Below are 24,641 nucleotides of genomic sequence, written 5' to 3' on the forward strand. Positions count from 1 at the left end.
ATGAAAAACTAAATTGATGCACATTGTTTAGCACTGGGATCCATAAAGAAAGCCTTTTGGTCTCCTAGATGAAGGTTTAGCGCTTTGTAAACTAGCCGTCCATCCCAACTACCTCCTGGAGCTGTTCCGAAATAGTGTGCTTCATTTAGTTTAAACAAATCCAGCCAGTGTGTACACTGCAGCTGAACGTAGATGGAAACTGTTTAGTTGAGCAGAAACATGAATTCTCACCACAGCCGTGTGAGTGGTGACACGCTTCATCCAATTCTTTTCCAGATTCCTAATCAAAAATGTATTGGAGACAAATCTTAGCATAAAATGGACACTATTGCTGATTAATTTGTCATTTACAACTCCACAAGCTGGCTTGCAATGGTAGAAATCAACTGGAAACAATGTATTCTGTGGATCAGGCTAAAGTGTAGCTCGATTATGGTCTGTTTCAACATTTTTTAATATATACACAGTCAAGAGGGTCTTAAAGTGTTCCTTAATTTTGAGACCATAAATGCCAGATGTGTGCATTTTATTGTTTTATTCATCAAACACAACACTTTTTATGTGCTGTATGTAGCTTTTTTTTTTGCATTTATGCACAAAATAAGCTGACATCTCTGCATAGTAACACAGCCAAGGCAAGATGTAAATGGAAACTTGATTTAAATACTAAAAGAAAACATTACGAGTCCTTTAAAACCTGCTCAGTATTTAAATCTTCTCTCCAAGAAGATTTAAATACTGATTTAAATGTCAACACAACCACCACTTTTATCAACACATCACATTTTACTCTGTGCTCTTTTCGGGCCAAAGAGATCACTCTTACGCTAAATAAGCTGGGTTAGATGCCAGCTCCAGAATCTCCAAGGAAGCACACAATATACACTGTAGTGTGTAACCAAAAACTCTGCAAAGTAAACCAGTTGTCTAAACTTGCTGAAAAACAATGTTTTTGACAGCCAGCCACATTTTCAACCCATTAAAGCAAGAGTGAAGATTTCATATACATTTTTCAAAGACGGGATATCAAATACCAATCAAACGTGTTTATCTTTTCGCATGGAGCAAGTGGAATATTTATTCGATCACGTGAAACATTTAGATGCACTAAATCATTATTTGTTTTAGTTTACCCTTGGTAATTATAATTATGGAAATTTTTCCACTTTCCTGATGTGATTCAGACCGTAGTGGAGCCAGTTCTGGGCTGACACATGCAACATGGACCAAGTTAATGCCATCTGATTTTTATTCGACTAAAGCCTTGAGTTTAGAATTAAATCACCCCGCATTACTGCACTGCTGGTCAGATTTATAGAGGGCACCAAACTGGGATTATATAACAAATATATACTTTAGACTTTTATGGGCAAAGATTAAGTTGAAAAGCTACAATATGCAGTACTATGAAAAAGTCTTCCTTGTAATTTCTTTAGGTAGTCTTCATGAATAGTTTCAAAGCTCTTTTTTGGATGTTTCTGCTTTTTGTTCTGTTCTTTGTCAAGATGATCCCACACTGCTTCAACACTGTTGAGGTCCGGGCTCTGGGGAGGCCAATAACTGGTAGTGTTCCACTGTGTGTTTTTCTATCCAGGTATGCTTTTACTGCATTGGCAATGTGTTTCCCAATGGTTTTGCATGGTGGATCAAACTCTGATGCCACTTTTCTGTTTTCATATTTCCATCAATTTTGATAAGATCTCCAAAATCACTGAAATGGAGCCCCAAACCATGCCAGAGCCTTCACAGTGTTTTACAGATGGCTATAGACACTTACTGTTGTACCTCTTTCCTGACCTCCGACTGAGGATGACTTGAACGAAAACGTTCAAATTTGGTTTCATCGCTCTATAAGACCTGTTGGCACTGATTTTCACTCTGCCTGTTGTGTAATTTGGCATACCTCAGCCTTTTCTCACAGTTTCCCTTCCTTAAGAATGGCTTCTTGACAGCCACCCTTCCACTGAGACCATGTCTGATGAGGCTTAAGTAAACAGTAGATGGACCACCAGATGGGCCAGACATAGCTCCCATATTCTGTTTCAGGTCCTTGGAGGTATTTTTTTCCCTTTTTGTTAAGGACGTGACTTTCATACCGTTCATCTGCTGTAGATCTTTTTTGGGCCTGCAAATTCTTCTTTGGTTCTCCACTTGTCCAGGATTCTTCAGATTTAAGAAAATACTGTACACTATGCTGAAAGACGCAAGTTTCAGCTAATAGCTCTCTTTGAATCTCGTTGTTGGAGTAGTTGACTGAGTTCTTCTCACATTTTAGTAAAATTTGTAAGATCATTATTCAGACCAAACTTTTAATTGTAACTTTTGGATTTTTTTCACCATATTTGGGAAGATCTTTGCACACTCATGCATGCTGAGGGAAACATTTGGCAGGTTAAATGAGAAAGGGGTACATATTAAACTGACTAGCTAAACTAAGAAGGATGTGATTTTACAGCATGATGTAAAATCATGTTGTAAAAAGGGATAAGCTGCAGGACATGTTGTGCTTCTCGAGTTAGGCATACTTTCTCTTAGCGATGTTATGGATGATTTGGCAGATGCCTTTAATCTTGTAAAAATTTCTTTTACTGAACTCACAATGGCTGGCTCCTTTAGAAACATGGTTGTTAACCCTCACACCGCTCACAGCGCACTTTGTCGGCAAACACCGCGTGTGATCACGAGCCAAGACAGAGAGCTGTGAGAGAATGCGAGAGAGGGATGGAAAATTAAGAGGTAGATACGGTGAGCGACATCTGGCTTCCTGCGTACTTAAATTCCCCATTCACCCATTCACTTCATGTCATCAGTCTCTCTGACCCATGTACACGCACCGCTGTTCTTAGCTAAGTGCTGTAGCACACCGGGGACTTTGGTTTAAAAGGGTTGTTTTTGTTCACCATGTACTAGAAACCAGTTTAATGGAACACAGAGTAAACTGGACATCCTAGTGGAAAATTAAATATTGATGCAAATTTGCAGTACATTCTTGCTCCAAAGTAACACAGTTAGATGAAATTATATCCCGTTTGAACCTAAACTCACTCATTTCCCCGATGACAAATTCTTCTAATAAAAACTGTCTGAAATCTTATAGGATGCAGCTGAAAGGTATAATAACTCTGTAAGTTCACAAATCACAGCAAAACCCCATATGGATTTACTGTTCCCGAGCATAAATACTAATAAAACCTAGATTACACTCTAGTATGAAATGCATTTATTTTTTTTCAATAATTTTTTAACATATTCAGTCTTTTTGACTTAAACTAATCAGTGATTGTTCTCAACTTAATCTAGACTGTTAAAGAGAGAAAGTTTCAATTTTAATTATGATAAAGGCAATAGAACATCTCATCTTTTTGTCTTGGTCAGACTCTCAGTCTGTGATAAACCTGCAGTGAGGTGCAGCACTCGGCTCCTCATCTGGTTCCTGGTTTATAATTTACCTTTCAAGTCTCTTTGCTGTTACAGTGTTTAACAAACCTTAATGACAAACCGGTGCTGAAATTAAAAGCAAAACAGACAGAAATACAATGTTTGATTTATGGGTAGCTGCTTTATTACAGGTGTTCCTTTACTGGGAAGGGTAGAAATGAAGTGTAGTTTAGAGGGAACCTGTTTATAACACAAGAAGTGCAAAAAGTAATGTAAAAGTAAAGAAAACAGAGGAAACCCCAATAATCATATGACTCCCTATAAGGAAGCACTTTGGCAACAGTGGGAAGAAAGAACTCCCTTTTAACAGGAAGAAAACTCCAGTGGAACCAGGCTCACTGAGTTGAGGGTGATGGGAGGAAGACTTTTCAGTTTGATGCAATACCAGTAATATTAAATGAAATGTCTGTTGCCATATTTGTAGCTGATTTGTAACAGAACACTTAAACAGATGTTCTACAAGGAAGGAATTCTGATAAAATGTTAAATCCTCCATCTGTCTCTTCAAGTCATAAATCATCTTTCTACAGGGTGAAACCACTTGAAGCACAGTGTCCACAACCTAAATCAAAATAAAACGACAAATGTAGACTGTGCAGTAAAAACACTTTTACTGTGCATCAATCATCGAAGCAGAGCTCAGTAAAAATATTTAAAACACATCATTTTTACCTCTTTCGATTCACTGCTAACAGGTCCCAGCGTGAGAGAGTACAGGACGTCTTTCCCGCCCAGGAATAAACGGTCACGGTATTCATCCAGGAAGACAGCAGTAACAGAGAGGTGGCCATGGTGACCGCTGAAGATGGATGACCTGTTGGTGGACAGCAGGTCTGCAAAGAGAGCAAGGCATTAGTGACAGCAGAAAACATGGAGGAGTGCCCACTAAAAAACAGAATAAAGGCCGTAATATTTTGGGTGTGCTATTGTCACGGCCCTGCTATTGTGCATTCTGAAAAAATGCACTTTTTGCATTACATTTGCTGTATTTTGTATGGGATTCAAAACTTTAGTGTCAATTCATTTCTTTCATTTCATTTCATTACTTCACTGAAGTAGTTCTTGTAGTTAAAACACGGCACTAAAACAATAAGAGGAAATGTTAAATATTAACATGATGCAGTACTGCAGAAATTCACGATACTAAAAGTAAAAGTACCACGGTAACGAATATGGAGCAATTTGGCAGCAGCTTCAAAGAGGGTCTTGCAATAACTCTGCAGGCTAGGTGCAGACTGAGGTGAACTCGAGTTCAGCTAGACACAGGATGTCTTCTCTTCACACACACATACACTGCATATTGATGCACGTATACACCACAAAAACCAAACATAAAACCCAACTGCCTGGAAGTCTCTGACAACTTTGACATCTTCTACTCTCTCACCCAAACACGTCTTATTTTTTCCCACTTTTTCTTTGTTTCTGTTCATCTTTATCGCCCGCCACCTTACTTTCTTTCTGTCTAGGTATGAAAATGAGGAGAGAAATGTGTGTGTGTGTGTGTGTGCGTGCGTGCGTGCGTGCGTGCGTGCGTGTGTGTGTGCGTGTGTGTGTGTGTGAACACGTCGCTGGTATGCCAGACTCTCAGCGGAGGAGTCAGCTCGGGCTGAATCGACTTTTCGTTTGTCTCTCATCACTCGTCTGTCACATCGGTTATTTCTCTCCTCATTTTCACTCAGCACAATACACACTGACTAGCATGCACAAACACAGAGAGTGAGAGGGGGAGCCCGAGTCACTCGCCACTCAGCGTGAGTACTGACTGAGTGAGGCAGGAGGGTCCTATGTACCGGTGATACCTTGTCCATCACTGGGGCCATGTACACACAATGGAGCTGTTTTTATAAGAAATCAGCATTTTTCCACATACATAAGCATGAACACTTTTCAGCAGTGCTGCAAGTATGCTTTACTTTCTCAGGTATTATTTCATCACTTATCCACCATTTATTTGTTTTAGCTCACACTCTCATAAAGGCCTTCCAAAGAGGTTTCCACTGATATTGACATTCATTTCATCCTGTGTCTTTGCTGAACAGCCAAAAGTTTGGCTGACTAATGAGAAAATTGCCAAGTAATAGCAATATAAGGTAGGGAGAGAGGAAGTTAGACAAAGTTAGAGAAAGAAAGAAATAACTGGTAAGAGAAGGAATGCAGACATCGAAGAGTTCAGCAACTGGTAAGAGTCTGAAAATAATTAGAAGGCAGACAGACAAAGAGAGCAGTACGACCGATTGATTCCTTGAAACTGGCAGGGCTGAAAAAAACATGCTGGCGAGACAGAAGGAAAGATAACCGACAGTAGCTGAAGCTCAGCAGTCTCTTCCACCCTCTGCAACTTTTACATCTGCCACACAGAGATCCTCCACACTGTTGCTTTGCTTACTTTCAGAAACCAAGCATTTCCAGGGACAGCTTCAACTCAGAGATGAAGCTGTTAGGCTTCTTAGCAAGCATAACCCCAGAGCCACGTGGCTGCTGCACTTGAACTGAACTTTATAATTAAAGAATTTATGTAAGGCTTTATGTTATAAAATTGTGTATTTTCTAATCAGGGGCAGAATTAATTTATAGCCTTGCTGCTGACAACATTAATGTCTCTTATAGACAGAGAATAGCATTTATCAGTCTTGTGTTGTCTCAAAAGTCCGACATGTTTTGCGTCATTAACTCCAAACTCTTCTTTTTTCTTCTTTCTCAATATGAAGTGCGTGCAGTTCTGAGCCATTTGTTTTCCACAGGACAATCGGATTCATTCTGTTTCCACCTACACGCACACAAACCCACTCAGACTGGAAGCGGCCTTTCTCCCTCCCGTTGTTTCTCATAAATTACTCGATTGTATACACACATCTTCCTCAAACCAAAGCAAAAATGCAGCGACATAAATACCAGAGCGCACATACACAGAGACACCAGCAAGCATACCCAAACAGAGAGGAAAGGTGAGCTGACAGCTTCCATCTGTAGCTTGTTATCACTCTAGCAGCTCATCACCTCAGTGTGGAAATCACGCCAGTGTCTCACCTCTTACCAACCTCTCCCCCTCTCTCTTCCCTGCTCTCTATCCAGCTTCACCTCACCTCTTCTGCGTCTCCACCACACTCAGTCTCTTCTGTCTATCCATCTTTAACGTCCTTACTTGAAGTCATTTTTGAATAATAGCGTCTTAAGTTTCATCTCTTGTTTCTTTCTGTCTTCCTGTCCCTTTTGCTACTTGATCTTTATTCCTTGTCTCTCTTCTTTTTATCCATCTTTTTGCGCAGTCTATATATACATCCACAAATTCATGACAGCATCCATAGTGAAACATCTGTCTTCAATGTGCATTATTTCCCTAAAAGCAGTCAGCCAGTGCTGCACTGACAAACAGCAGATGTGCCAAAGCAAAGCGACACGCGAATGAGCATCTGGTTTCACTGTGTCAACCCTCACGCAGTCTCACCCGCTGCAAAGATGTGTTTGCAATAATTTATTATTGATTTGTTTACATTTCACTCTTCTGCACAATCGGGCTAAGGCATGCCCTGGTGTTTGTCATATCTACACGTCAGACGTGTGGACTTTGCAATCTCATTCACTGCTCCTGTTTTGCATACTATTCTTTGATCCGGAAGCCTGTGCAGTGATGGAAAGAGCATGAAAAGGAGGAGAAGTGAGGTAAAATTGACGGCACCACCACTGCCTGAATAGATTTTAATTTGGTTCTTAACTAGGAGGTATCACATGTTCTGCTGAGAAAACTTATCTGCAACTGTTTTTTCCATCATGTTAAGCAGTATGGCGTCTCCGTGTGGAGTTTGCATTACCTGCGTGGGTGTCTCTCTGATGTCCAAAGGCATGCACGTTTGGCTATCTGGGGGCTCTAAATTACATGTAGAAGTGAAAGTTGTGTGTCTACATTGGATCCTACTTCATGTCCAATACATGCTGGAGAATGGATGGATGGACTATGACTAGACCACTAATAATGCTGCCAACTTGCAGACTCCCTCAGAGCAGTGGTCGGATTTTGCGGTCAGACTGAGGTTGAAAGGCTGAAACACAAAAAGTAACTGGACCTGGACAATCAAATGAAATGAATGAAACCAAGAAGTTAAAAAAGTTGGGGAGATTAATGCAATTAAGCATTTTTTCTTTTAAGGTTAAAAAAAGACACTAAAATTCAGTAATTCTGGATTAGGAGTACATGCAGTATTGTGCAAAAGTCTTGAGATGTCACTTTCACATACTGCTCTTCTACTATATTTGAAGTTTTCGGTCTGGAACTTCTTCTTTTGTCCCCTTTGTTTAAGGAAACCACACTGAGATATGCCAAAAGAGCCATGAAATCTTTGGGAATCAGCTTGTTGGTGCAAAAGTACTGTTTTACGCCTGTCCAACTCTGTTATCTTTGTCATGTTTCATCAATTTTAATGATGAAAAGGGAACAGAATTTGCGATAGTGATGTAGCAGGCTAGTAAAAGCAAAGGGTCTAAAGATACAATTTAAAATTTGTTCTTTGCTAACTTGTCTCTTATGTGCAGACACAACGCACAACACGGAGGGTACATCCCATGGGTTGTATGCTTTACTGATTTAAAGGTAAGTGCTAAGTGGCTTTACAAACCAAAAATGTTTCTCTGAAAATAGGCAAGTTAATGATGAGACTGAAAATGAGTGAGCTGTGATCTTGAGCGGTGTCTTGAGACGTCTGTGCAGTACTGTATGTTGCTGTGTGGGTCACTGATGTCTGGTGTCACAAAGTTTGCTGGAAATTTTAAAATATTGCCAAACAAGTGAATAACAATGAAAAGAAGCTTTCATGTGCAGCAAATATGCCTTTTTTCAATGAGTACCTGTACAACTTATTATCACACACCATATTTAAAGAGTGTCTATGCAACGTCGCAATATTTAGGAGGGATTATTAACACAAAATCTCAATGGTAAACCTAAGAGTCAGTGTTTTATTGCCAGCAACACACACTTCTGTCTGCACAGTCCGCCAGTCTGCTGCTGTCATTTTCATGGCTCCATTTAGTGATGAAGAATAAATGTAAGAAGCTGGTTTGAACTGAGAATTTTATTAATGGACTATCGGAAACAAAAGAAAAAGTGGGTTAAATAACAAAGTGAAGAAAAGCTTCTCTAATACATATATATATATATATATATATATATATATATATATATATATATATGTATATATATGTATATATATATGTATATATATATATATATATATATATATATATATATATATATATATGTATATATATATATATATATATATATATATATATATATATATATATATATATATAAGCACATGCATACATGTCTGATAGTATCAGTGTTATTGTTGGCTCAGCAGGAGAAAAGAACACATCTGATGCCTATTAGACCCCCTGAGCTACAAAATATGTGCTAGTAAGGCACACATGCATGCCATAATGAACCAATAAGGTCAAACTATCCTTGTTCAAACCACATCTGTGCACATCTGAGATGACAAAACTTACTGTCAGACGCTTTCTCTAAATATTGCTCTTTGGTGTTTTATTTTCACGAGCTCTGATACCAAAAACGCACACACCCACATCCACAAACAGAGACGTATTAGACTCATTACACTGCTGACAGACTTCCCAGGGTATCATTAGATCTTGGCTGTATATTATTGCAGAGTGCCAAATATCTCTGGAATCCGCTGCGTGCACAAAAAGTCATCTCACAATGCTTCTCCTTCTCTCACCTCACCCACTCCTCCTGGGCTTCATCCTCCTCTCAAGGATATCAGATTCCCTCTCATCCTTTACATTTTTCCTCCTCATTTTTATGAGAGCTGGAAAATTCCTCAGAATTATGAACCTCTTCCTGACCTATGTCCTCGCTTTTTTTTATTTCCTTCCTGACAGCATATGCAAAGAAAAAAAATGCACAATGTAATTCTGCTACATTTACTGTTAACTACTTACGTATTGCATTTGACACTTCATCACAGACTTTACTTTTCTCTGGGTTGATTTGTTTACATTACGGCATGCTTGAATTAGGTATACTGTTCCACAGAGTTTCACCTTTCCTTTTTCTCTCACTTTTTCTATCACTTTCAGCTCAGCTTGCCTCGCATTTATTGATAATCTGAACATTTCTTTCAAAAATTTGTCTGAAAAAACATATGAAGCTTTTGTTGTGATTCGGTACTATATAAATAAAACTGAACCGAGTTAAACTGCAAAATTACTCAAAGCATTCAGAAAAAAGAAGACTAAAACCAAAAGTCACCTTCTGCTGGTCATTAGAAGGAATATATCTCTTCGTTTGCTGCACTTTTTGTAGGTCAGTGATGTCCATCTTTTATATACAGTCTATAACATAATATTTTTTTTAATAACAGGTGTGATTGTAGCCTCTGTCACATACTCACACAAAAAACACTTTTCTATACTCATGTATGTTAATTGTGTCCTGTAAGATAATTATTTGGGGGGGTTCTACTCATTTTGCTGAACCTGGAGAAGAAGTCCAACAAAATATGTAAGTTTTTCATGCAGCTTGCACATATCACCCATGTGCTATCTATCAATTTTGTTGCGCAATTATTTTGAAAGTATTAATTTGCAGCTATTAATTCCCACATTACATATCCCCAGGATTTATCCTGAAGATAACTCATGACAGAATAAATCCTGAGATTTCCTGCCAACCTGTTACTTCTCCTCACTGCAAATGTCACTTTACCCTCACAGCTCATATTTTAATGCAGCCGGTCCTTTATATGTGATAAAAACTGAGATTAATTTCAGAAAGGGAGCACAATCTTATGTGGGATTTTCAGTTTCTTTATTTTCTTACTTCCTGAACCTTCCTTCTGTCACAAAATTCTGACACACGCGTGCACACACACATGCACGCACACACACACGTACACACACACACATGCAAGCACGCACGCACACACACATGCGAGCACGCATGCACGCACACACACATGCAAGCACGCACGCACACACAAGTAGTCAAAGCATCTTCTCCCTAAGTCATCTCAGGAGGCTTGTCAGTATTCCTGTTATTCGATCTTCCCTCTTGGGCCAATCAAAACACAGCGTAGGGTGTTACCTCATCACCCTCAATCCCCATCAGGTCACCCCCCTCTTCCCTTATTTCATCATCTCTACCTCCTCTCTTTCTCTCCTTATCTTTCATCCTCTCTGACAGCCAGATGCTTTCTTTTTATCCAGCTTTCTATTTTGTCCTCTTTCATCTTTTCTTCCTACTCCCGTTTTTAATCCACTCTAACTCCATTAATCAATTTTACCACACACTTTACTCTTTATGTCTTTCATCCAAACTGATCCCTCTTAAACTCCATATCCCCTGGCCTCGGCTTTCCTCCATTCTTTTCATCATCCTTGCTTCTAACCTCTCTTAATCTCGCTCTTTCTCCCATTGTTTCAGAAATCTTTCTGTCTTTTCCTGTCAGGCTCTTATTTAATATCACTTCATCAGTCCTACAACACACTTAACTGTGTGAGAGAGAAAAAAACAATGCTGCATCTTTCTAGATTTCCTCCTCAGACTCAGCTTTTTAATTTACAGTTTTGCTCCCAGCCATTGCGCCCTCGATGCCTCCAAATCTGTATGATATTCTGTGATGTCACTTGTTTTTGCAAAAACAATTCAACCAGATTACAGCTGGTCTCACCCACGCTTTATCTAAATGCAATAAAATGAAGACAAATATGCATTTAATTCCTCATTCCTAAATCAAATCCACTGATTAAATGATTTCAGGACTACTGAAGTAGCTCTGCTGTAATCCGCTGCTGCGCTAATGAAGATGAACGATGTTGCTGCGCTGCAGATCATTTCTAAAACATACAAAATATTTCAAATTCAGTTTTGAAATGTAATAAAAAAAAAACAACAACAAACTGATTGATTTGTTCTGTTGTAGCAAAACGAATCAGGATTCAATTAAAGGCAGAACGCTTAGAATCGGACAGCTGGTTGCAATACACGTTTGGCTGTCACAGTAGCAAACACAAAGATGCATTCACGCATAGAGCCTTCCTCTGGTATAAGTTAACGGCCATGTTTGTATGTTTGCAGTCGCTGTTTAATAGATCCATCAGTCCACAGAGGAGTCCTTTGTGCTGTGTTCTTCTTGTCAGCAGCTCTTGTGGAACTAATTGACTGCTACAAGCTTGAGTTTGTTTGTTTCGGTGGCAGGGGTGAAGCATCTCCCTACGTGTGGCTTGTAATGCCCCTCGCCCAGCATTAGAGAGGGCTCTGACCTGCTTATCTGTCATTTCACTTTGGCTTGGAGCCAAAACACTAAATGGTAGCACACTACAATGACGTGAGTGGGCAAGAGGAACCCTCTTTGTCTCTTAAAGGGTTTTTGTGTCCTTTTTTGTCTGCTTCATTTCTGTTGGAAGACTCAGCTGTACCACATTTCTATCTGAAATGCTTACTACTCCCTTTATGTTTACAGAGAAAGAATACATAAGCAATGATAAATTCATTTATCTGTCTCAGATCAAGAAAATGAGTGGCTGAATGATGTTTGTTCCTCAAGCTGGAACAGCAGGACTTTGTATGAAAAACACTGGCAAGGCATCTGTCATTTCAGCACCACAGCCCTGCATGCTCTTGGCGGATGATGACATGCTGGAGGAGGCCAAGTTCAACATTAGTCCAAGTGAGTACAAAGTTTGTTTTGTGTAAAGCTTTTAAAAACTTTGGGTGGACTAACAGTACAGATGATCGTGTAAAATATGTGGACTTTCAATTTAAACCTATATTTCTTTGTTGGCCATAACACAATTATTATTATTTTTTACCTAGGCTGACCATGGACTTCTTGTGATTACAGCATCTTGTTCACTGATTTCCGTTCAGGTTCCAGGTTCCAAAAGACTCTCACTTGCTCATGCATGCAGCTTGGTGAAATCACCATTTTATTAAAGTGCGATAACAAACCAACTGGAATGACTTTTACCAGCATAGTTTTATGTTCAAATCACATCACATCTCTGTGTGCGCCAATATCAGTCTCCACATCAATCTCATCCTCATATAATAGCAACTTGACAATCACAAGGTCCTAAATGGCATCATAATTTCATCATGTTGCATTAAAAAAGACAAAAAACGAACACCTTTGATGATAAACTAGTTAAGAAAATGTTTAACGAGGTCATAAATCACGTAAGATATAGGGTCATTTTCTCATAGGTTTCTACACAGTCTATTTCTTGCAACCAGACGTGCTGCCCCCTGGTGGTCATTAGAAAGGTTGTAGAGTTAAGGGTGTGCCTGTCTGTGGCCTATAGTCAGTCCACCACTTTGGCAATGGAGATGAGAATTTGGCAAATTTCTAATGGGTGCAACCCACATATACAACTCTGCTGCTAGAAACAAAAGTTGAATATCCCTTAAAAATGTGGCACCATTTAAGGGAAAAAATAAACAGCCTTTCCAACCGCATTAGATTTATTGCCAGAAAGCATCATTTTTAGGTTCAACACACTGAAGCGATCGTGGCTCAAGAGTTGGGAGTTTGCCTTGTAATCGGAAGGTTGCCGGTTCGAGCCCCGGCTTGGACAGTCTCAGTCGTTGTGTCCTTGGGCAAGACACTTCACCCCCTACTGGTGGTGGTCAGAGGGCCAGGTGGCGCCAGTGTCCGGCAGCCTCGCCTCTGTCAGTGCGCCCCAGGGTGGCTGTGGCTACAATGTAGCTTGCCATCACCAGCGTGTGAATGTGTGTGTGAATGGGTGGATGACTGGATGTGTAAAGCGCTTTGGGGTCCTTAGGGACTAGAAAAGCGCTATGCAAATACAGGCCATTTACCAAGAAGGGTGTAGTGTATTTTCAATGTCTTCTAATCATCCTTTGACTACTTTTCCAAGCCTACCTTGAGAGCCTCGACTTGGATGTTTTATGACACTTTTTTGGACATAGTTTTACCATTTTTCTTTTCACTTTAGTGTAGATAACATGATCTGCAGCTCCACTGATGCTGTCTTCCAGAAGCTGACAGTGATGCTAAGTGCTAATTTGGCAAACAAGCGTGAAAATGTAAGAGACTTCCTAAAAAGCTTTCAGAAAACTTCCTCCTTACTTCTAAGTCTGATTGTTATCAGGAAACAAGACCCAAACTAGATTCAGAGTAGAGAAGACCTATTGTGAAAACCACGGAGGGGGGCGGCTGTGTCTTTTGGGTGTGGCAGAGTGTGGAAAGACTAGATAAATAGTTTGTCAGGACTTGAGCCCCCCCCCCTCGCTCAAGACAACATAAACCCGGCACTGAGGACACTGAGATTGGTTTTGGCTAGCCTCTTAGCACACATGCACACTCACACATACAGCCATTTACACACACACAACTCTTCTTAACGTGTTAGTCAAACAATTGTGGGCAGCCAGAAAGGTTTCACAAAAGACAGAGATACAGGATACTCCCACTATATGCACAAGACTCACCAGTGCACACACACACACACCCTGTAACTCCTCTGTGTAAGTGGCATACTTAGTAATCCACATGACAGATAGTCAAAGCCACATTGTTGGGACTTGAACCCTCAACCTTTGCTTCTCAAAGGGACCAGTGTCTTTCAGTCGTCAGGTTAGCTCCTGTCTTCTCTTTATCCTTCTATCTGTCATGCTTACACCGCTCTCATTTTTCTCTCTCAACCCTTTCAACCTCCTGTCGTTTCCTTTCCGTTTCCTTCTCCTAGCCCCTCTCCGTTTTTTATCATCCATTTATCTCTCTCTACTACCATGACCTCTTTTTATCTGCCCTCCTCTGGCATTTCCATCTTGTAAAATGCCCCCCCCCCCCCCCCCCCAAGCCACCCCAATTCACCATCCTTTTTTCACTTTCTTTTACAGTCTCTCTATCAAAAATCCCTCATTGGTTTTCTCTCAACATTCACAAATCTTTCATTGATTACCTCTCTCCTTTTCCGTCTCTGATCTTAAAATTTCATTGATGTTTCTTTGCTTTCATGAGCATTCCCCCTCTTCAGTTCATCATTCACCTCACTGATTACTGGGGGCGCATATGTTAATTCAGAGTTCAGCTTTAGACAGTCGAGCCTTGTAAGGCCTGAGCGCACTGACCTTTTAGGGCATCAATGCAGTGTTTATCTGAACATGTTTTGCACCAGCATTAAGCCATTTAAATCCAACACTGGTTTATCAGTACAGCCTTGAACTTTAAGGGCTATGCTGGGGTGTTATATTTATCTCCTAAGGATAATGAGTAGGTGCTTATCCACAGAACCGCCACGAGTGTATCTTAAAATATGCTACAATACTAATTGTGGTGAGCTTGAACACTGTTAACTGAAATGATGATGCATTTATAAGGTTCTAAGTTCACTGGAAATGTGATGAGGAGGGGTTTCTGACTAAGTGTCAGGAATGTGTTGGACCAACACAGATGCACATCATAGACATAGCCTCCTCCTGGTGTCTTTATCTTTCTTGTCTTATACTGTGCCATTTTTTTCTTGATCCTTTCTATTTCTCTCACGCATACACTATTTTTCCATCCTCGCATCTGCGCTCTCAAACCTGGCTCTGCGTTGATATCAACACATGTCTCACACATTTACTGTCAATTCTTATTTCCCTCGTCACTAATTTCTCCATCTGTGTCTTGTCAGTGATTTTGGCTGGTCACCATCTGAGGCTTATCACACGAGGCCACACAAGTGACACCTTGAGAGACACAAATGTGGACATCAGATGCATTAGCTCTCTGATTGAGACACTCTCATACAGTTAACTCTGCACACGCACACATAGTCTAGTAGTTCAGTACATGCAGATGTTTACTTTTAAAAGCAGTACGTCTATGTATTTAGCAAGGACAAGGCTATGCACGCGTGCACATTACACACTTCATACACACATAAAACACGCACACTCACACATTAGTGCTTTGTATTTATCTCTCAGACACTCTTCACCCCTCATATCATGCCTGTGGTGTTAGAAACATGCAATGTGTTTCTTCTGTCAGCAGGTCTACATACCAGACAGGAAAGGTCTCATTATGTCTCTGTAGCCTCAAAAACAATTATGGCTGATATTCCCGAATGGGACAAAGTACTATTGTGCCTCTTTTATATTTTATATAAAGCGCCTGTGAGTTTAAAACACAAACACACATTTCCACCATGACTAGATTTACAGTAATTATATATTATCAAAAACATGCATGCAGTTTTGAACTACAGTGACATGTGCAGGCAATGTGTTCACTATGTTCTGAAAGCTCAGCTTTGCATACATGCATTTGTGCTTAAATGTTAATCCACACCCTTTTTCCACACCAATCACATTTGCAAATAATTTCACAGTGTCAGACGTGTAAATCTTTGAGGCAACTTCTACATCACTCTTATGATTTAAGCTGTAAGTACCTTGTTTTAGTTGATAAGCTTATATCACGACTAACAAATGTGAAAGCTTAGCTTTCGGTTACATATACCAAAACAATGTTTTAAAACAATATTTGCTTTTGATTGCTGGAGGCTGTCTGTGGGATAACATGAACAGCCCACTCTGACCCATTTGAACAAACATGGACAACAGTTATATGCTGTTTTGATAGGATGTTTAATGTGCTGTGTGCTTTTTTTTTTTTGGTAATTGCAGGGTTAGGAACAGTTTACTGCTTATAGTTACTGGGCAGTTCATTAGGTACACCTTGCCAATACCCAGTTGTACCTGCTGTTGACTTCAGAACTGCGTTAATTCTTCATTCGCACAGATTTAACAAAGTGCTGGAAACATTTCTAAGAGATTTTACCGAATAATTATAGGATAGCATCACACAGTTGCTTCAGATTTATTAGCCACTACATCCCAAAGATGTAGCTGAATTGAGCTCTGGTTACTTTGGAAGTCAATTGAGTAAAATGAACTCACTCAATGTTGAAGAAACCAGGTTGAATTTATCTAAGCAACAACAGAAACAGAGGCTGACTTTGACTTTCAGCGCTCGTAATCAGTAACACATGAGCTTGTCCATTTCAACTTTTCATTAAGACACTAAACACCACTGTTTCAAAGTAACAAGGTAAAAAGAGAAACTCAAAGAAAAGTCCTTGAATTTTCCTGCTGTGTACCGAACTCTTGCCTGAATCCTGGTTTCAGGATTCTATACATAGGCGACTTTTACAGCTTCTTCTGTCAAGTCGTTAAATTAAAACTCTGCTGTCTGCCACATCCTGCAGTTATGAAGGCTGTGTGTCTGAGGAAATTATGCACATGGTTTGTTGGCCTAGCAAGTGATGGTGCAGCTGCTTTGATGGGCTGATAGAGAGAAGCAGACACACATCTGAGTGAAAAGCACAGTCCTGCACTGCATCATTCACAAGTTAGAAACTGCAATCTATGAGGATGTAATACATTCAACAGAACTGAGTCATTTTCATACGTTCTTCTTCTTTCCTTACTATAATGACTGTACGGTAGCGTATTTATGTTTGTACCCTATCTCCTCATTAATCTGTGTGCCAATCCAAATAAAACTTTGCATGAACATCATCCCATATGCAGCAGCTGAGCTCAGTAAATGTAGGATTTGCCTCCTTCTGTGTTCAAAGGTTTGCAGATGTGGGTAAACAAGGGGTGATGCGCTCCAGTTGGTGCACCGCAGGACAGCTGTGAACTGTGAAACAGCAGCAGTTCAAAGTTCATCTTTAAATTTAAACCTCTAAATGACCTCGTCTATGCATGTTTAAAATACCTGATACTCACTTAGATGTTTCTTAGCATTTTGTTAGCACAAGAACAATAATCACACCCTCCATACTTAAATGTTCCATGATTGGAATGGAAAGTAGAAGTTGTTCGCCCTCATATGATTCATTTAAATATCACTGGTATAATACTGCCACTATAAAAAAGTAATTGCAACACATAAACACATGCATAATAAGATCCAGTGGATCATTCTTGGACAAAAACTCACATACAAGGCTTAAAAAAACAACGCAGCACTTTGATTTTGACCCAGAAGCTTAGAGAGCTTTTGAAATGCTTCTTTAGATGCATCTTTTTCTAACTAATGTGTATTGTACAGCTGAAATCAATAAAGGATCACTACTTTCACTTGGATCAGAACCTTATTTAAAGTCTGTTTCTTGCCATCCCTGCATTTTTTCCAGTTTTATTAAGCTATCTGGACTATTGTTCATGTACGGTAAACTTTAAATATTTGCTATTGAGCCTGCAGGCTAAAGGCTCTCTTGACTGTATGTTAGCATTTTACGCAGGCATTTTAGATTTAAACACATGTCAGCTATTACTAAAGCACAAAAAAAACCTCTAAAATATTCTTGACTGCCTAGTGCAAACATATACACATTGTAGTTAAAAAAAAAAAGAAAGAAAAAAAGGTAAAAAAGCTCATTGGCTTGGGTACTAAACCCTCCAGTCTCATTCCTTTGTTTAGTTTTTTTTCTTTGCTGGACTTTCAATCAGGTCAGAGGACTGGGAGCACTTCAGTTGAATGTGACAAAGGCATTAGGGAAGACTACAATAAATGAGGAGGGTGGGAGAAACTGATGCAGACCAGAGGAAAAAGACCCAAAAGATGAAAGGATGGGAGACGGTTTACATTCCATCTGTCCGGACCATCTCCATCTGACTTGATGACAGATTACACTCCTCCACCTAAGAACAACTAACACCAGTCTGCATGTAAGCATCCAGGCAAAGCCAACTAGGAAAACAAACTCATTAATTCACAGGCTGTAAGCAAAAACAAACAGGACCCTTCACACGGAGAGCTAATGCAATCTGATCAGAATGGGACGCTGATGTGAACGTTTGTGTTTTCAAGTGCACCCCCTGCCTTACGCCAGACAAAGTGAATATTGTGTTAGACACGGTGTGTGTGTGTCTAAAGTCAGTGTGGGATAGTGTGTGAGCACACAAGACCCAGAGAATTCGAACGAATAAAAGAATCGGGCCAGCTGAAGGGAGAGGAGAACAAATGAAAGACATACACAGACAGAAAGAGAAAGAGCTTGATGGGAGATTTGTATAGATGCTTTGCTAGGAGGGCAGGGAGCCCAGCCAACACATCACACATTACAGACCTCAACGCTGCAGCGTCAGCTCACAGACACATGAACACACACATTTTTACTTTTGCACAATCACGTTTTCAGAAAATATAAACTACAATAAATTCTTACAATATAGTTTTTCTAATGAAACAAGTCACAAGACCATTCAAATGAAAAAGGAAAATTAATGAAAGATTTGCATGTGCAAATGAAAACATTTGAAACCAGGCGCGCTTTGCAACAGTCATTAAAATGCTATTGACGCTATAGCCATGTGTTATGTAGAAAAGATATTTTATCATTAATTTAACTGAATTGTTAAATTCAACAAACCTTTGAATACATTTTTCAAACTATGGTGTTTGAAAAAAAGCTAAGAAGACAAGAGGGATCCACGTACTTTAATGGTTCCTATGAGGTAAAAATGGCCTTCTTCCTGCTTGAACTTCTACCAACTAAGTGATTGAAATGAGATAATGACAGCTTTTCCTGTTGCTAAATTACCTCTACATCCTCCTGGGAATACAAACACCCTCTGGGCTTTTGGGGGTTGCAATGGCATATGCAGCTGATAGAGCACAAGAGAGCAATATAGAGGGGAAGGATAGATGTGAGGCAGGGGAGAGATTAGACTAAAGAGTGAAATGATGAGACACATGTAGAGGTTATGAGAGATTTGCTTGTAAAAAACAGATGAGGAGGGGAGAGACTTGAATCAATGGGGAAATTATGTAAAATAGGGTAAAGTGATGGGTCAAATCTGAGGTCATGATGAAAGGAAGCAACAAGCTCCATAATGTTAATCTCGTAAGCAGAGACCTTTCCACACTCCATGTGATGCTCATAAAATGAGAAGTGAGTGTCTTTCGATGGCAAGCTATGAAGAAAAATGGCTCAATATGGATCTGCTTATTGCACCACCAAAGTGAAAATATGGCATTTGCAAACTAGGCTTTGCATGAGCAAATACAGTGAGTCACAATCGTGAGCTTTTTCCATTTCTAGTGTTTGCCTGGGGCCTGACTTTATTTGCGCCCTAACAGAAGTATCTCCTCCCTGCCTCTTCTCCTAAAATGCTAAACAAATACAGATTTTCATGCCATTTATTAACTTCTGCTCCTCTTGTTGCCCTTTAACCTCAATATTAAAAACCACTTCCATTTTCTCTCCCTATTTTCTATGAGCCTCTCTCGCTCTCTTTCTTCCCCTTGTATTTATTTTCAGTCCAGGCAACAGGAAGACAAGCAAGCTCAGTTGGTGACTTTTCCCCTGAAAAAATGAACAGAAGGAAATCCTGTGTGATATCTATCGCTGATGATGATTACAGAATCATTCAGGCCTGAGTAAAACGAAACAATGACAATAGTTTGGCAAAAACCCAGTCAAGCATCACCTAACCACTCACACACTTTACTGCCTCATTATCATTAAACTTGGGTGAGTCATAGACAACAACTAGATTAGAGCCAGGAAAGGAGGAGATCATGTGTGGGAACAAGCCAAAAGATATGGCAATGATAAGGAAAAATATTTGGTAAACAAGAAAAAAAATCTATCATCAAGCAAGCAATTAGTACAGTCATATGTTGGAGAATTGTGATTACGGCAGCGAAACAGCTTGGACACAATGACGCACAAAATCCACCTGTGAGGACGACTGCAGTAAAAACGAAACAAACAACAAAAAAAAGACCAAGTCTAAATTCTCCAGTGCTGATAACAATTTAGCAGCAAAAATGCTAATTATCAAACATCCTCGTTTTAGGTACCTATTCCGTCGCAGTTGCCCTCCCTAATAAACTTTTACAGTGAGACGATCGCCGCGGCGTGTCTGACCGCAGAAAGACGAGCCTCAGCCAAATTCTCTCCTCTTGCTGCGCACCCGGCTTGTACTGCGAGCTGTTTCAACCTGCGAACCAGCAAATGCTTACATGTGCGTCTCCTAAAGCGCATTAACTCCCTGAAACAGTAGCCAAAAAAAAAAAAAGCAATTTAGCTCTTCCAGCTCAGACCACCACGGAGACAATAAGTGGTTTGAGGAGAAAATGCGCAAAATACAAGAAGCAGTTATTGTATCATTCAAGTATCAGATAAATATTTCACAACCAAGACTTTTCTCCCGAAAAAGAGGAAACAACTAAGCGCATAAAATAGTGATGGAGAGCTTTTGCCCATAGATAGATAGATAGATAGATAGATTACCTTTGTGGGACAGTCTCAGCCGTGGCACGTTTAATTTGGTGGCAGAGACGGTGGCGACAAGTACCGCAACAATAATCATGATAGAGCAAGGTGAAAATATCTTCATCATCCCGAGGAGATGTCCTCCAGCCTTAAGCTGAAGCTGTACACAGGAGCTGTCAAACACAATATTCCCACAGAATTTAAAAGGGGAAAATCCGACGGATCCTTCTTTTCACGATGCCAGCATTTGACTTGGAAGTGTAATTCCCCCCCACAGCGTAAATGGCTCTCTGACCCACCAGCTTAGTGACTGAGCCTGGGCTGGTGAGAAGATTTACTGACTCAGCTTCAGCAGTTCACTTCCAACAGCTGCCCCGCAGAAGTCTGTTACAGCCACGGAGAGAGAAATACCACGCCTCAACAGAAGGGAGAGAGGGAGAGCTGTAGCAGCGAGAAGTGACCTGCCCCTTCTTTACGTATAACAGAGCACTCTCCAAACAGACGCACCTGGAAGATGACTTATAGTTCAAATTTATCATCATCTGCTAGTGAAGGCAATCTAACAGCTTGAACACACAGCTGAGTAAAACCTTTGGAGACAACAATAAAATCTTAACCCCCACTTTAATTCCACCCACATTCTGTAAATATTTCTCAATTGCAGCACATAACAAACACAGAAAGGTTACTGCAGCGTGTAGCAATAACTGAGGACTCACAAGCTGGACTGTATGCTGTTGGGCTCAAGGCAAACTCCTGATAAACTGCAGAACATTCCTTTCACAAAAATAAAAAGCTCCCAATTTCTAAAAGTAGCAAAAGCTATTTTTGTGTATGTTGTGTGAGCTGTGGGTTTCGCAGGACAGAGGGAGGAAGACGTCCCTCTTTCAAGGGACTGAAGATGTCAAAAGACCCACAAATTTATGAACTATGAATGAATCAAAAAGATCTCCCCTTCTACATTTCTTTCCTCCACAACACTTTTAAGCAGGTTCTCTGTTTTAACCCCTTAAGCACCATTGTGATGATTTTAATTAAGTTGTGGAGTTCAAACACCCCCTCCTCCTATGTGCATCTATTCACAAGCAAACCTTCAAGTGAACACAGAGGTCACGGCAGAGTGAAAAAGAGCCATTCAAGGTGTCTGTGTTACTGCAACCCCGGGTCTTTTGGAAATGCTTGTTTGCAGCATGGAAAGAGTCCCACACACTGTGTGCTCATAAAACTGAGCCACCTCGTAGCTCTTGTCAACATCACCGTGGAGCCCACAAATATTCATATGTCTTTAAAATTAATTGTTTGTTCCTTTTTAGTATTTGGGAGGTTTTTAAACTTTCCAAACAACACCTACTGTCTTATTTTTGAATATATGCTGAAAGTGCACTTAAAACCACAATGCAATATCTCTCAAAAACTGGAGAGATACCTAACTGTGTACTGCACACTTTCCGGAACTATTATTCAATCAGTCTGTACTGCAAAGAACAGAAACATGCATGATAATTACCATAGCTTTAAAAGTCTGTCGTGAAGTAACACAAACATTAGTCTATCACATATCAAAATAACTTGCAAAATGACGGCAGATAAATGAGACCATAAGGCTGACAAGGGGTAGCCTCCATCTCATTCTAGCGGTATCGTGCTTCATGAAATTGAGGTCATATTTCGAGTAAATACTGATGTTCACTGATGGAAAAAAGATGTTTCTACTTCTCCTTCTCTTTGGGCACTTTTCGGTATCTTTTAGTACACAAACATGTTTGGAGGGATTTTTTTCCATTTGACATTCTTTGGTTTTCTGTTGCCAGAAACGCTGCAACAGTATCTGTGCGTTCTCATGTTTGTACCTTTAAACAATATAACAGATGTATTTAAATCAAAGAGAAAAAAAAATCAGGTATAATGGTATACATGCAGAAATGCAACTTGCACATGATGATCTATGTTGAAGTAAGTCAGTAGAAGCTGCCAAGGATGATGCTGTGTTTGTTTTCTGCTTTCAGCCACCATTAATATGACGTCAGTTTGAGGCTGTGTTCTCTGGTTTAATGATTAAAAGGTGGCTGAAATCAGATAGCATTTAAAACATGGTTCAGAAATCCTAACATATAAAGTTTATTCACATTAATCCAAAGATGATCAGTTCAACCTTGAAGTTCAAAAGTTTGTTGCATTTATGATGTTTTCATGCATTAATCATTAACCGGAGCAGATATTGCTTATTTTAGGCACTCTTTAATAAAATGCATGTCAAAACAATAACAGTGTAAACTTAATTGACTTATTCAAGCTTAAAACAAAGGATTGCTTGAATTGTATGCAGAGAAGATTTTTGGTGTAACAAAAACGCCCTGCTAACTAAGTGTGCAGACAAATGATTCACATGACAATGAAAGCAAGCTGACAAAGATTACATGAATGCATTTCTTAGGTTTACAAAATTGCTAAAGAGAAGGACAATTAAAATTTACTAACAGATTTAACAAATTGGTGACCGATTGTGATTGAAGTCATTGTGACTGGCAGTTTTGTTGAAGTGCTCAACAAAAGTCCTCGGGGGCTCGTGATTGGACAAAGGTCCTCAAATGTAGTTTCTTTCAGAAGGACAAACAGACGTGGGAAAGTATCACAAGAGGCCACAAGCGGGGTGAGTGTTTAAGAGCTGAATTAATTAATTTGTAAAAGCAGCAGCAGCCCTCTTTCCATCCTGGTGAATGAGCGTTCTCCGTTTTTGTCAGAAGGAGTGGGAATGACCTGAGAGCAGAAATGGCAGAGAGGACTACAAGGAGCTGAAATGATTAAACTAAATCAGTTTCCTTTGCTCTGCTTGTCTTTTCTCTAACGCTGCCCGTGAATTCCTCAGTGTCATTACCAATCACAGACGACACTGGTGTGGTTTTCAAACATGTTGCTTTCTCTTTCCAAAAATCTCACAATGGATCTCCTTGGTTCTCAGTCTCACCAAAACTCTTTAACAACATAATTCATTCTGAAAGGTGCGCCATTCGTACTGTATGAGTGAAAGACTTTCTTTGCACCTCACAAAATCCTCCGGGGGGCTACATTATGCTCTTCGCGCTGTCAGTACAGATGAAATCCAAGACCATTTACTCTCATCCTGACATTGCGTCGCACTGACAAATCACACTGCTGCTCCTTGAGTGGTGATTAGGAATGGCAGAGCAGAAGTTCGTGAATTCACAATGTGGGAGGTTGGGCAGAGAGAGTGGATGGAGAAGTTGGAGGCACAAGGCAAAGAGACAGCTGGTGTTTTTGTTTTTATGCCACAGGGTTCGTAAATGTTTCATCTTTTGTGGTGAAAAAGAAATACAAAGAACGGAGTTCACGTTTATCGAGGCAAAGTGATGAACAATATGGTTTAGGAAAGGCACAGTGAGTGGAGATGTTAAGAAAGCAGTGATCAGTAGTGACAGGGGCAGAGGGAGAGAGTGTTGATATCCATGACCAGTCAATTGTAGTCTATGTCAAATGTGTAGAATGGGAAGCTAAGAGGTACTGTGCAGTCCAAGGACAGTGAACACAGCACTGCCAAAAAGTATGACACACTGAAATGAAATATCATTTAAACTGGACCTTTCCAGTCGCACCGGCCACTTAAAGTGCTGTACAGTACACCACATTCAACCATTCGCACAGCACTTCAATCACCTCATCAATGTGTCAGTCACACCTACAGCTATTTTTCATTTAACCTATTCACACATATGTTTCTGCACTGTGGGGGGAAAACAGAGACCCTGGAGGAAAATACATGCAGGTAAAAAGGCCTGTTTTGTTGTGAGGTGATGTTATAGCATTGTGCTGCTGCATTTTGTTTAAAAAAATATACTATATAGTACACAATGTATGTGGGGGTTAAAACACATTTAAGACTTTATTGCTACTGCTGTGATGAAGTAACTGTTAGA

At 39.9% G+C, this 24,641-nt stretch overlaps 1 protein-coding gene across 3 annotated transcripts in view; it reads right to left on the bottom strand.

The window, feature by feature from the left end:
* Window positions 1-21,309, bottom strand: part of sema3g (semaphorin 3G) — a 59,166-nt gene extending 37,857 nt beyond the window's left edge. For 2 of the 3 annotated variants that reach the window (XR_014871515.1, XM_085145731.1), the window contains exons 1-2: window positions 20,728-21,305; window positions 4,111-4,271 (exon numbers count right to left, since the gene is read on the bottom strand). Coding sequence is in view for 2 of the 3 variants with exons in the window: in XM_085145731.1 (XP_085001857.1) it covers window positions 4,111-4,271; window positions 20,728-20,836 (270 nt within the window). In the remaining variant the exon portion in view is untranslated. Of the gene's footprint in view, window positions 1-4,110; window positions 4,272-20,727 lie in introns of all 3 variants that reach the window. The other variant, XM_085145732.1, reaches the window with a different exon arrangement.
* Window positions 21,310-24,641: the final 3,332 nt, after the last annotated feature.

The sequence above is a fragment of the Neolamprologus multifasciatus genome, chromosome 20 (genome assembly GCF_963576455.1).
Source record: "Neolamprologus multifasciatus chromosome 20, fNeoMul1.2, whole genome shotgun sequence".
Taxonomy (NCBI): Eukaryota; Metazoa; Chordata; class Actinopteri; order Cichliformes; family Cichlidae; genus Neolamprologus; species Neolamprologus multifasciatus.